Here is a 14,633-nt window from a genome sequence, read left to right on the forward strand (position 1 = left end):
AACTGCAGTGATGGTCAGAATGTCGGTGACTGCCGCATTCAAATTCCAAGGATGTGCGGTGTCCCCGTGCATGTCCCCTGTCTCTTTTGGAAAAATGATCACACCCTGATTAGGACACTTCTGCTGCCTGAGAGAAGAAAGCAGGGTTTAGTGCTTTGAGGACAGACTCTGAATTTCAGGCCTTGTATCCATCAGAGAAAAGTTACTGACAGTGATAATAGGGCCTTTAGGAGACTTCTTAAGATGAAGAGAGACGAAGCTAGCTATGCTTCAGACTCTTTGAGCTGAGAAAATGAGTTCAAATAAGAAGAGTTCTGGGAATGCCCTTAGGACAATGATTAATTTACTTATTTCAAAGAGCCCACAGACGGTTATATACTTCCTCCCTCTGTTCATTTCCTCCCTTCTTTCACTCAACATTTGACTATCTATTACAGCTCAGGTAACAGAATAATTATTTTCTACTTAATAAGGCTCACTGCAAGATTACACTAAATAATAGGCGCCTCTGAGGCATTTTATTTTGCTTTTTATTTTATTTTACTTACACATATGGTTTCAAGCACATACCGTGAAGGGCGGCGCTTCTGCATTTTCCTCTCACGCTGGTTCAACAATACAGAGAATGGTCCCGCTGTGCCACACTGGCCCCTGCATCGGTGGGGTCACATGGTTTGTTCATAGTTCATAGAAGAGTGGGACATAGTTCTGCTAATTTCAAATGAAAAGATTAATTAGATCAGTTTGCTATGGAAATCACTGTCCAAGTCACCCAGCTAGAACAGCCTGCCTGGAATTTGCCTGATAAGTCTTGAAAGTCTAATATACTGTCAGGGAGATTGTCACAGGAGGACATGCATGCCATGTGTGGGACTTATTTGCAGGTCAGAGCTAATAACACGCAATATCCTTGTCAGAGTTAAGCCTGGCCTTCATCAAATAAAGGTTTCATTATAGCTTTTATTTGAAGTGGAAATTTACTATCAGGCTATATAAATAAATACCGTAGATGTATTCCAAGAATTGTGGTGTGTAAATCCTGTGAACATTAGTAGTCCCTGGGCTCCGCTGAGTTTCTCTGAGGCACATGCGAAGTCATTAATGTTGGTCTTCCTTTTCCTGTTTCTCCATTTTTTAGGTCTGTGATGGGGTCAAATAAGGAGCCAGATCTTGTGCATCTCGAGGCCAGAACTGTAGATGGTCGTAAGTAATTCATTTTCTCCTTAATGTTCATAGTAATATGAGTTTTATCAATTTGCCATGAGCCGAGTCTGTAGCTAAGGAAAACACAGAAGCAATAATCCAAGTCCTTAGTAATCCAGAATTGTCTTAACAGTTTCCAACATCTCTCATACAGCCAAGGTGTTTTCCTTTCCAGTTAATAGGGAAATGCCCAATTTCTTATGTCTGAAGTGTTTTTGTAGTTATTGTTATTATTATGCTATTGCTGCTGTTCCGTTTTGATTTATTTTTCCAGTTTCCTTATTTTATCAGATATAGTCTAGGCAATGTCTCTGTTTTTTTCTGGAAAGTCACAAAGCACTTGGAAAGGACGGGGACAAGAGAATCGTTCCATGTGTCCTTCGTCATAAACAGGTGGAGGGAAAGGTCGGTTGAGTCGGTTTGCTGGCACATCAGGAGTTCTTAGCCACCCAGTTAGGCCGGCTGCCCGGAGCGACTGCACTTTGTGTGGACACTGCAGCTTCGGGTACATGATATTGAAAAAATTGCAGTCCGGGATCCAACCCCATGTCCGAAGGACTGGAAAGTTCACTCACTAATTGTGAAAAATGAGTAACTTGAAAAAGCTACTTAAACTTTTTATGCCTCTACTTCTTCATCTGTAAATGAAATAAGTTAATCGTAGTGATTTCCTACACAAGCTAACATTTGCTGAGCACTTATCCTGTACCAGGAGTGATGCTAATCGCTTTACATATTTTGTCACAATTAATTCCCACAACAACTTGTAGGCTGTTTTTCTGATTTTACAGAAGAGGAAACCAAGGCATAGAAAGCTTAAGTAATATATTTAAACAGCAACTACATAAGTTTCCTTCTCCTTCTTTGATCTAGAGGATCTCTAGAAGGGTTAAAGAGTGGAGGCGTACTGCCAGGCCTAAGATAGTGCACTACAGGTGAAAGGGTTCAAAGAAAGAGAAAGGGGGAAATGTGTAGAAGAAAAAGAGGAGGGAATGAGGAAAGACAGGGGGCAGGGGGAGGAGGAGGAGGTCTCAAGTGTAGAAGAGAGAAGAGAACTATCCACAGGTACCCCAGAGCAAGGAGCTTGCCCAGCACTGAGCCAGAGGGTGATAATATAATTTTTGGGACATTCCCTGTTTCACAAATATCCCTCACAGTTCAAAAACTTCATCGTCACTCTCCCTTGTACCTACCCACTTTCCCTCAGCTCATCTGAATGCAAAAGCAGAAGAACCTGTATCTTATGTTCAGATACGGCAAGAAGAATCAGGTCATCTCCAGGGGCTTTGCTTCCCCCTTGGGGGATGAATATATTCTTGGGCAGAATCAGTGGGGGGACAGATCACGGTCCAAGCGGACCATCCCCTTCCTCTGTTCTAAAGCCAGGCAGGACTGCTATATGTAATACGCCCAGCACTGTGCCCAACGCAGAATGAACTCAGAGCTTTTCTCCCACCCCTTCAGTGCACTCTCTCTGGTGGCCACCCCTCTCGCCCTAGAGCTGATTATGTGATCTTGGATTCCAAGGTCCAGTTTTTACTACACAAGAGCCTGAGCACTCTTTCCCACAGGTAGAATGATTCATGATGTCTGGTCAAAGTTCTCACTTTGACCTGTCGCTCCGACATGATCTGGTGCCTGCCAGCTCCTTTGCTCACCTCACTCTGTCTCCTCCTCACCCCTTGTCTGCAGTCCTGTGGGCTTGTTTTCAGTTCTTGGAACATGCAGGGTCCTATGATACCTGCCGGTTCTTCCACAGGGAGAACCCCTTCTCTGCCCTCCCTGACCCATTCATTGTCATTAACCACTACGGGTGGTTCAGATGTAAACATCCATTTCTATTTTTTTTTTAGCTTTTTATTTTGAAATAATTTCAGCCTCACATAAAAGTTTCAAAAAACCATAGACTACTATCAGAACCAGAGAAGGCATCCATTTCTTAGAGTCTTTCTTGAACTCCCAGTCTAAACCAATTTCATATTTTGTTTGCCTTCATGCTGTGGTTATACTGGATGTTATCTTTGGAGGAAGCCAAGAGAAGGGTAAGGGCAACTCTCTGTACTGGTTTTTGCAACTTTTATGTGTTACTTCAAAATAAAAAGTTAAAAAACATAGAAATGTATATTTATGTCTGAACCAGCCATAGTGATTAATTACAATGAACTGACCTCTAGGTTCTAGGAGAGGAAGCTGTATCTTTGGTCAATATCATGTTTCCAGCACATGCCACAGTGTCAACATGTATATGGAACTTAGTAAATATTTGTTGAGTGAGTGCATACATAGTTGGCCAATTGTCAGGGTGACCAAGTCACTTATTAAGTTGTCGGAAAATTTTAGGTCATTGCATCTCAAATCTGAACATAACATGGCCCAGTGAAGGATCTTGTTAAAATGTGGATTCTGATTCAATAGGGGCCCAAGAGTCTGCATTCCTAATAAGTTCCCAGGCACAGCCCGTGCTGCTGGTCAGCGGAACATGTTTAGAGTAACAAAGTCCCATAATGAAAAACTAATGAAAGAGCTTTAGGGTCTGTCTCCCATGACTGCACCTCTTGTTTAGGAAGCTCCGGATGGAAACGGTAACCTCCCAGATTGCTTTCCTTTTCAAGCTTTTGGGGTTAATACCGCTCTGGCTTGTGGCATCTAATGCACCTAGCCCCACATCCTGAAAACAATAAGGCCGTCGCTTTCCCTGATGTGCACGTCGTCTTTCACCCAACGTTATTCCTACGCTCCCTGCAGCCATGAAGGTTGATAATGCCAAACTGTCATCTTGGGCTCAGCTTTCACATGGCATGAAATAGATCAGTTCTAATTTTATTTATTTTATTTTACTTTTTTGCAAAGGCAGCATCTTCAGAAGCTACCCAAGAGTGAAAATTCAATAAAGGGATTTAATTTGAAAAGTTATCCCTGTCAAAACAAAACAGAAAAAAAAATTACCTACAATTGAAATAAAGGATCTAGGCATAATGCCTGACCTGACTGGGTATAAAAAAAAGAGATTTTTTTCAGTATCATATCCACTCCCTCTCTTTATCTTTCTCTCTCTCTCTCTCTCTCTCTCTCTCTTCCTTCCTCTTCCTCTTCCTCTTCCTCTTCCTCTTCCTCTTCCTCTTCCTCTTCCTCTTCCTCAAGGTACTTGGTAACCAGGACTGCAGGTCAGAGAAACAGACAGAAAGAGGAGAGAAGGAAAGAGCAGAGAGAGATCAGAGTAGTAAAGTATTAGCGTATGTGGTGGAGACTGTATTTATTAAACCCAGGATCCAGGCTGGTCAGTTGCTCCAGGAATTCTAATGTCTGTATGTTACTTCCCTCCCTATTTTCTGATTGAGATCCTTCTTGTATTTCTATCCCTTCAGTACTATTTAGGACAAAATTTAAGTCTGTGGAACCCATTGTGTATATTCTAGGTCATACATTTTGTACGGTATATGCCAAAATAATATAATATTTTGACTTTCAATAAGTAATTGCTTTCTGATTTTAATGGAGTCGGGAATTCTGTTATATTGATACAGGAGAAATCCCTCACTAGCTTATTTGGCTCATCCCCGTAGAGTGGCTTACAAGTGCTTATCTGGGCTTGTTATTCCAAGTTCAGTTTTAGTCTCTTTTCACATTTCCCTAGATTACATTTTATAATTGATTACTGTTTCACCTGAAGTCTCTGCAGCTGAGGGCAGGTAAGCTCTGGAAAGAGCTTTTTGTTTTGCTCTGTGACAGTATATGACTGCCGTAGACATTTCTGCCACTGTGCTCTGGAATCTGGATGTCCTGTAGTTTACGTTGTGACAAGGGTGTTATTCTTCCTTGCATTACCTCTCTGCCTTGGGAGGCAGGCTGGGGAGAGCAACCTCAATTACAATCAATCACAGGAATTATTATTGGAAAATTTTGAACATGTTTATTGGATGTGGCATTTGTTATTGGCCCCTGCGTTTAACTGAGGACAAATTGACAGGTCCTCATCCCAGAGACAAAGATTTTGCTGCTTGACTATCATGTGTGTGTGTAAATGTGCATGTACTCAGGTGTCCTGTGCACCCAGCACATTAAAATTGCTACCCAGTGCATTAAAACCATAAAAAGGAAACCTATATTCTATTGATTGGCCTAATATAGGTGCATATATATGTATGTAATGTATGTAGTTAGAAAATGTTGACCAAACCACTGGATTGAAAGCTTTGTGAAAAGCCATATCTCATTTTATTTTGGTTCTTTGTACAAATCTCAGAGACTGACCCATTTGTTGGCTTAAGAAATAACCTTATCTGTATAAGCATGTCTTCTTAAAGAAAGGCTTTAACCATAGGGTCTACAGAGTCCTGAAGGGTTAATGGATAAGTTTAAGAACCTTACTAAATCCCTGAAATTGTGTGCTGCGTGTTACGTATATGTGATTTTGGAGGAAAAGAATGTAACTGTGATCGGAATTCCTCACATGGCAATTACACAGGGATGCAGAGTTCTCTATTTATGCACATCTGTAAATATCATCTTGCAAGAAAACCTGCAGTATCAAGTTTGACCTTTATTGCTCCTCCCTTTCACTTCTGCAATGAAAGGCCTAGTCAGTGACAAGACTATTTCCGTACTGGTGGTGATCCGTGCTAGCATGGACAGGGAACAATTACTGGACTCATTGTCTATTTGCATGAGTAAGTAACCTTGTAACAACTTGTGCAAGGACTAATCTCTTTCACTGGGGAGAAACAACCTTGGCCCTTTAACCAACTGTGAAAATGACTGTCCAAAAACTCTTGCTGAAATGAACCACAGACTAGCATTTTACAAGCTGAAATAAAAATCAAAGGAGACTCACAACTTTATATAACCACCATCCCACAAATTCTGGTCTTGGGTGAGAACTGGACATCCCATTCTACGTCCCATTTTCCAGTGCTCCAATTGACTTCCATATTGAGTGGCTTGCCTAGCAGCACCTGGATGGGGGAGCGTGGCTGCAATGCTAAGGGGCTGTGATGGAGACCTCAGGTCTCATCAGGCCTCAGTATGTGACCTGTGGGGTGCTTTCAGTTCTCCCTGTAGAAATAGATTACTTTTATACCAATGAGAGTAGCAGTGATGACAATCAAAAGGATAAGCCATATTGAGGTATATCAAGTGAAAAGTAAAATCCACTTCCTGATCTTCATTCCCATTCCCCAGAGGTAGTATGTTTTTTAATATTTCTTATGCATTTTTTCAGAAACTGAGCTTACACAGGTGAATATGTATGTGAGTACACATACATACACATTCACAAATGTTCATGCTGTAAAACCATTATGCTAAAGTCACTGTTGGGGAACACAATAACACGTTCAAATTTTTCCGTATCAGCACATGTAAATGTGGCCACTTCATGACCGATGACTACAAAAAAAACCCACTTTGTGCAGAACCATGCTCGCGTTAGCCCTTCTTTCATTAATAGGCCTGTAGAGGCTTGGCTCTTTCACACAGCGCTAATACATCCATACACATATACACATATTACTTGTTTGGTTAGTAAGGATTCAGACTTGTGCAAGCAACAAGCACTGCTGGAAAGAGAAACTATTGAAGGCAAATTCCAGGTCTGAGAGTGTATACATTGAAAATTTTAGTAGACATTGTTACATTGTCCTCTGACATGGTTGTATCATTGCGCTTTTTCAGTATGAGGATTCTAGGATGCTTGGGTTCGTAAGCCCCCAATAGCCCAAGACATTATCAAAGATTTTTTCAACATAACTCATCTGATGAACAAAGAGCTATATCCTTATTGTTTTCATTTGCATTTATTTAATCGTGAATGAGGTTAAGAATTTTTATTTTTCTTGGCTATTTGTATTTCCTGGTCAGTGCACCCTTAAAACATATCAAATCTCTTAAATGTTCCAGAGAAGATGAACACTTTGGCATTTCTATGCAAATATAAAAAAAAAAAATGTCAAACTGGCCACTCCCACTCCAGCGAAGGTCCCAACACTGGCCCACCAACTGGCATTATTCGACCCCATCTTTCATAACCTTCATTTACCTTCTTTTCAGTCGTTTATTTAGGAACAGTTTCTGAGGTGGGACCTGGGAAGAGGCTAGAAGTTTCCAGTTCGGGGCAGGTGCAGATTTTGATCACTCCCTACTCGTCCCCCACATGCTGAACAAGCACCTTTCCCCTCTCACCTGTCCCCACAGCAGGCATCCAGGACGAGGCAGTGCAGCTGCACCTCGCACTGGCCTTTTTCCTGGCTGCCTCCTTCCGACCCCATTGTTCATAGTGCAAAAGCCTCTTGATTTCGACTCCTAGTGATTTCAGCTTGGCCTCTCTGATTTAGTAGCCTTAAAATTAGCCCTGAAAACCAACCAGAAAAGCATGAAACACGGTAACACAGGCCTCTCCACGCAGCAGTGAAAACCTGACGGGAACACGCAGTAATGGGCCCCACTGGGCAGCTTTCAGAGTGGGCTCTTTGTAGGCTTCTGTGCTACTTTCCCTGCATGCTGTGTGCCCAGCCAGCTGTGAGAAGGTCTGTGCCCTTACTTCTCATGCTCAGGAAGAGAGGACAGAGTGCGCAAGAGAAGTCTGTTCTCCCCCGGCCCTCACTCAACCACAGAGGTCTGCGTTTCTGTTGGGTTTTCAGGATCCCCCAGAACACAGCAGCACTAGTCCTTATACCACATATGGCAATTGCCAAGTGTCTGGAAAATTCCTATTGCTTCTCACTCCTGCTTTAAAAAAAAAAAAAAAAAAAAAGTGCCGTAAAGATCTCAGCACTTACTCCTACATTTCCTTCCTTGGTCCTGTATGTTCTCAAGCAACGATGATACTAATACCGTGCCTTGTATTCCTGTCGTTTGCCTAGTGCTACTCACTGCACTAAGTACTTTTCAGCTGCATTACTTGTACTGATTCTTGTAAGTAGGCTCTATTGTTATTTTTCTCATTTTAACTTTGAGGAAAACAAGGCTTTTAGTGATTAAATGTGTTTGCCATTTGCCTCAGGGCTAGAATTTGAAGCCAGGTCTAGTTCACCCCAAACCTATTATTCATTCATTCAGCAGACACTGCTGGACCGGTATGCTGTGTTACGTGCTGCCGTAGACACGAATGAGAGATAGGAGGGAACGTTGCAAAGGCCCTGCTCTCCTAGAGTTTCCCTTGTAGTAAGGGGAGACATCATAAACACGTGTATAATGCCAAGTGGTGAACTTGTTCCAGGAAGTAAAACAAAGCAGAGCAAGGAGAGTAGTGATTGAGGCAGAGGGGAGGTCAAGGAAGGAATCTCTGATAAGGTGGCATTTGATGTTTGAGCCACGTCCTTATGGAAGTAAGGGAGATAGCCTTGTGGACTAGCATTCCAGACAGATGGAACAGCACATGATGTGGAGTGTGGCCATGCTTGGCAGGGGTCAGGGGTAGCAGGAAGGCCAGGAATATAGAGAGGACAGGCCAATGGGTCATTTTGTTTATTCCACCATGAAAGGCAGAAATTGTACGTTATTGGTCTTGGTTGAACATCGACCATGTTCCATGTATGATATTTGGTATTGAAGGTGATAAAAATAGAAAGTTATTAAGTGAAGAAATAGTGGATTGAACATACCCACGTGCCTCAGAGGCAATCCCTTGAACTGACTCTTTGTTCTGAAATTAATCACATAATGTGTGAACACATCTGAGTAAATATTGTACACCCCTTCCCCAAAATACCCCTGGAAAAAATTCTGTGTATTTTCTCCCCCACCCACCAAACTGCTTTCATTTCTCCCTTTCCTCTCTCTCTCCTTCCCACTTTTATTCCTGCTTTCCTTCCTTCTGGCTTTCCTACCTTTTGCTCCCCACCCCCCCACTTATGCCTCCCTCCTGCACCCTCCCCACCCCCTGTCTTTGTTAACTCACTTTGGAAAGTTTTTCGAACAAATATGCTTCTCAGTTTTTCATGGCTCGGTGTGACCTTCTAGATAACTTTGTGTCTTTTTTCAGCTTAAACTGTGTGGCTACAGTGTGGCTTTCTCACAGAACAGACAGGCAGCATTCCTCAAACACATGTCCCACCCTCCCCCTCACGCCTCTGTGTTCTCACAAGTATTCCTACTTTCTGCACTCATCCTTATCACTCACCCTACCGCTGTTCCAAGCAGCCTTCCAGACTTTTCCCAGGTCCTCCATGAAACCTTCCACGGGTGTCCCTGCCCTCACACCACAGAGGTCATTGTTCCCTCTATGCATTAGAGTGAGTAGTAAAGTGGCCTCTATCCCCCAAAGTACTGTAGGCCAGGGGGGCATAACAGGTCTACAGTTCTGTGTGGTGCAAAGTAAAATAGATGCAGTCACAGGAGAAGTCCTGGCACAAGGTGTCCCTCACCTGTGGGCTACAACACCTGCTCCTTCCTGAGATACACTCACCACAGTGCATTGTAGTTGACATGTGATGTTTCTATATTTGTATTAAATTATTATGTCCTTATGGCCTCTTTCATGTCCCTAATTCCTATTCCTGTGCTTGACAAAATTATGATCTCAGAACTTTTCCTGTAGTAATCATGGCCTCCTAAATGTCAGAAGGCTAAACATAAAAGACAACATTTAGAAAGTTATATTGGACCAAAAGCAAAAGATTTCATAGAAGAAAGCAGTGCCACATTCTCATTATGTCAAGGGAGAACATTTGACCTAAGTCTATAATTTTCGGTAGAAAATTATTGAACTTAGTCTTTTCAGGGGCCACGGCTGGAGTCACAGCTTTGCAGATAGATGTCAGTTTCTAACTGGCACATGCCACAGAGGACTCCAGAACCCTCATGGCAATCAAGTGTTCATGAGCACCAGCATGTCGACACATGTGTGTGCGTGCGTGTGTGCGTGCGTGTGTGTGTTGGAAGCATCTAATCTGAGAGCTCTAAAATAATAGAACAACATAAAGAACGGAAGGAAGATATATAGGCAGATATATGAGCTTTAAAAATGGCCCTGTTTTAAAGTTGAAAATTAGTGGCGAATGGGGAGAGTTTCAAAGTGCTTGTGACTGGCTACGGAGTTTATGGTTTTGCTTAAAATGGAACTTTTATAATATTAAGGCATACGAAAGGATTTGATGCTAAATAAATATTTGCTGAATGATAGAATCAGTGGTAGAGTTCTAGATCTGTAATGCATTTCATTTACTAGCATTTGAGCTTATACAGATCTCATCCCTAAGTCTGGAATTCTTCATCTGTAAAAAATACTGCTTTCTGGAATTTTTAAAATAAAGTTTCAAAGAGAAAAAGCATGCGATCCATTTAGCATAGTTCCTAGCCCAGAGGAGAGGGCTGCTCTGGTTATTCTGGAGGTTAATGCTGCTGCTGCTGCTGCTCTCATCGGAGAGATTCTGGGAGGGGAGAGGGCAGCCTGAGCCTCGGGAAAAACTCCATCGAAGACAGCCCAGGAAGTATTTGGACAGGGTGGCAGGCAAGGAAAGGGCTGTTCAAACCAGAGTAACCATCTGAATGAACATAGGGTGTCAGCCAGGAATGAACGTGCTGTTTAGAAATAGCAGAAACCCTGAATATACAGACTTGCCAACGTCACAGAGGTTTGTTTGTTGGCGCAGGAGTGGGAATGAGACAGGTTTCAATGGGTATAGTAAAGACCTGTTGGATGTTAAAGTGATAGTCTGATTTTTAACATCCTTTTTTAATTCTTAAGTCCTAATAACCCTCATTACATAGAGAATAAGTCTGAAGCCTAGCTTTGTAAGTGACCTTCTCTGAGTCACACAGCATGGTGGAGATGGACCTAGGACCTAGAATGTCGCCCCCAACAGAAGGGCGCGCTTGCAAAGCAATATGGTCTCAGGCTGGCCGGCCCCCTCTGCTGGGCACCCACGCGCCTCCCATGTCCTCCTCATAGCCCCAGTTATTTTCCAGTTCTGCCCACTGACCACTGCCTCACACCATTATCTATTAATTATGCAAGGAGAATATTTTTCATGGTGTTTTTAAAAAATTACTTAAAAAAAAGTCTTTAACCCAAACCACACAGTGAACATGAAGGAAGATATTGTATCGGATAGAAGTGTGTGGAGTACTTTACGGTCGTGTCCCGTGAGACACAGTGGGCAGTACTGGTGATTAAAGAGACGGCACTTCAGTAGCAGCCACAGCTCCTGTTACTGGAGCACAGACTTGCCCGGCACTGGACTCATTGCCTTTCCCAACTGAAGTCTTCTCTTGTCACAGCCGCCAGCAAGATACCTTGCACCCATTCCCATTTTACAGATCAGCGTTTAGAGAGGTGAAGAGACTGCCTAGGTTTACCAAGCTAGCAGGCCTTGAACCTACGTTTAAAGCCCTGTCCCTCTGCTCAAAGCCTGGCCTTTGAAAGGCAGCCTTTCTCTAGATGACAGATTTTGCTGGGGTGGGAACCGCATTACACCAGGCAGCAGCTGGCTTGCACACAGTGAGGATGCCTGAGAAGAGCAGCACAGGGCCCTAATTACCTATGGCAAGGAAAACATCTGTGTGGGAAAAGCAATGAAATTAATTCTAAAGTCTAGCAGTTGCATGCATTAATTGACGTTAATTAATGCCAAATTACAAGATACTTCCTATGGAATCGCATCATACACTCACTAGAATTGAATATGGAAAGAGTTCATCATACTTAATGCTATTACAGCAAGCCCCAAGGGGAATAAGAGTGATTGGTCCCTCATTACGAAGTGCAGCCAATTTCTTTCTGTTTCCATTAGAAGGAGAACGAGAACAAACCAGGAGCACTTTAGCGGGGGCAGGCAGCTCAAAATTGTTCGTTTCCCCTTCAGCTTGCAAATTTCACTGTGAGCCATTTTGAGCAAGAATTGGTTTTCAGACCTCTTCCTGGGGCTTTCTTTGTGTCTCCCAGTTGGACCTTCTGTATTTCTTAGCCGAGGACAGGCTCATGGCAGTGTTGCTCATAATGCTCCACCCTCAGTATGTGTCATGGCGAGTGGGGGAAGACCGAAAAGCAGAGGAATTCGAGACCGATCTCACAAGCTCACTGTGGACAACACTCCCTCCACGCCCTTGGCTGAGAGATGCTGACCAGGGATTTGCACACACAGTTGTCTCCTTCTCTCACATCACTACCTGTATACTACTGTTGACATCTCCTGTATATCTTTTATTCATTTTTCCAGTGCAAACATACATATATAGATATCTATATATACAACTTGCACAGAATCTAGCTGATATGCACATATTTTGGTAACCTACTTTTAAAAAACTTTTATTTTAGAATAATTTTAGGTAAACAGAAAAGTTACCAAGACAGTACAGCTTTACATAGCTTCTCCTAACATTAATATCTTGAACGACAAAGGTCTGTTTTCAAAACTAAGAAATTAACATTGATACAATATTATTAATTGGTAACCTGTTTTTATTATATGAAATGTATTAAGCACTTACATAAATATTCATATGTTCTTTAGAAGCACAGTTTTAATCACAAACTGCATGTTCTGAAGTTTTCAAAAATCATCCCCCCATTTTTGGCCATCCTTTTCTTTTTTTTTTATCATAAGCAACACTGATGGATATTGAAATAGCTAATTATTTTCATAGATCATTACTTATTTCCTTGGGTAGAATTCTCAGAAGTGGGTGTGACGTTAAAAGATCTCATTTTCAAGGATCTTGATCCATATTGCCAACTTAACCCACAAAAATATAAATTTACTGGTCTGTTTGTATGTGTGTGTGTACAGGTATATGCACTGATAACATAGCTCAAAGCCAAAATATACTTAACAAAAATTGGCTCCCAGTTCACAGACATTTTTCACACAACATAGAGTAGTAGAAATAAAAGCCTTGGGGAATGCAAGTTGGTACAGCCACTCTGGAAAACAGTGTGGAGGTCCCTTAAAAAGTTAAAAATTGAGCTACCCTATGATCCAGCAATTGCACTACTGGATATTTACCCCAAAGATACAGACGTAGTGAAGACAAGGGCCATATGCACCCCAATGTTCATAGCAGCATTGTCCACAATAGCTAAATCATGGAAGGAGCCAGATGCCCTTCAACAGATGACTGGATTAAGAAGATGTGGGCCATATATACAATGGAATATTACTCAGCTATCAAAAAGAACGATTTCTCAACATTTGCTGCAACATGGACGGCACTGGAGGAGATAATGCTAAGCAAAATAAGTCAAGCAGAGAAAGACAATTATATGGTTTCTCTCATCTCTGGAACATAAGAACTAGGAAGATCGGGAGGAGAAGAAAGGGATAAAGAAAGGGGGGTAATCAGAAGGAGGAATGAAGCATGAGAGACTATGGACTCTGAGAAACAAACTGAGGGCTTCAGAGGGGCGCGGGGTGGGGAATGGGATAGGCTGGTGATGGGTATTAAGGAGGGCACGTATTGCATGGTGCACTGGGTGTTATACGCAAGTAATGAATCATGGAACTTTACATCAGAAACCAGGGATGTACTGTATGGTGACTAACATAATATAATAAAAAAATATTATTATAAAAAAAAGAAATAAAGCCAATTAGATCTTCAAAAAAAAAAAAAAAAGAAAGAAAAAAAAAGAAAAGAAAAGAAAGGCAGGCCTTGGAGCCAACCACGTTTGAAACCCATAATGCCATTTCTGTAAATCATGATCTTTTTGAGCTACATTCTCTTTATCTAAAAAATCAGTTGATATATTATACTTTGTAGTACTGTGAAGATTAAATGTATGAAATAAAGACGAACATGCTTCAGAGTACCTGGTACATAGATGCTCAACAAATGTTAGTTTCTCTGTTCTTTTATTTTCTTCCCAAATTCCTTAGATTCATAATTGCTGAAGAGTTGAGTTATAAATATGGAAAGTGCATCTTTATATTTTCCATCTTGTGTTTGTTCAGGAACCTTTGAAAAGGAGGTTAAAGTCTTGAGAAAGAAACTCTTAGACTCCATTACAAATAAAACAAGTACTGTGTATTTATCAAGAAGTCCTCATTAGGTAGCAGTCCAAGAAATTCTGATTGAAAGTTGTGTTTATAATTTGAAGACCAAGACCTCTTAATCAAGAACCTTTGATTCAGTTTGGTTAATCATTGTTTTTATTCATTATCTCACATAAGAAGCACAGAGAAAGAGCAGCTCTGGGCTCAGTACAATCAGTAACTCAGTGTCATCAGGAAATAGGTCCTTTCCATCTCTTTGCATACTCATTATGTGAGCTTAACTGTAAGACTGGCTCCTCTGTGTAAAAAGGCCAGCACAGTCCCAAGCATCACATTGGACACAGTGTTCTAGAGAGGCAGAAGAGGGTCTTCGGCTGCAGCTCCTGATCCCTCCCTGAAGCCCCTTAAAAGACCTCCCTCTCTTCTCATTTACTACAACAGGATTTTAATGCCCTTTCCCGAACCAACCAGTGGCAAGGAGAGTAGGAAGACCTTGAATAG

The 14,633-nt window shown here is 41.8% G+C and overlaps 1 protein-coding gene across 3 annotated transcripts in view; it reads left to right on the forward strand.

The window, feature by feature from the left end:
* Nucleotides 1-14,633, forward strand: part of SORCS1 (sortilin related VPS10 domain containing receptor 1) — a 483,063-nt gene that overhangs the window by 350,267 nt on the left and 118,163 nt on the right. For all 3 annotated transcript variants that reach the window (XM_044382096.3, XM_057308722.1, XM_044382097.3), the window contains exon 6: nt 1,139-1,203. In XM_044382096.3, the coding sequence (XP_044238031.1) occupies nt 1,139-1,203 (65 nt within the window). The remainder of the gene's footprint in view (nt 1-1,138; nt 1,204-14,633) is intronic.

Source organism: Ursus arctos, unplaced genomic scaffold (assembly GCF_023065955.2).
Source record: "Ursus arctos isolate Adak ecotype North America unplaced genomic scaffold, UrsArc2.0 scaffold_7, whole genome shotgun sequence".
NCBI lineage: Eukaryota > Metazoa > Chordata > Mammalia > Carnivora > Ursidae > Ursus > Ursus arctos.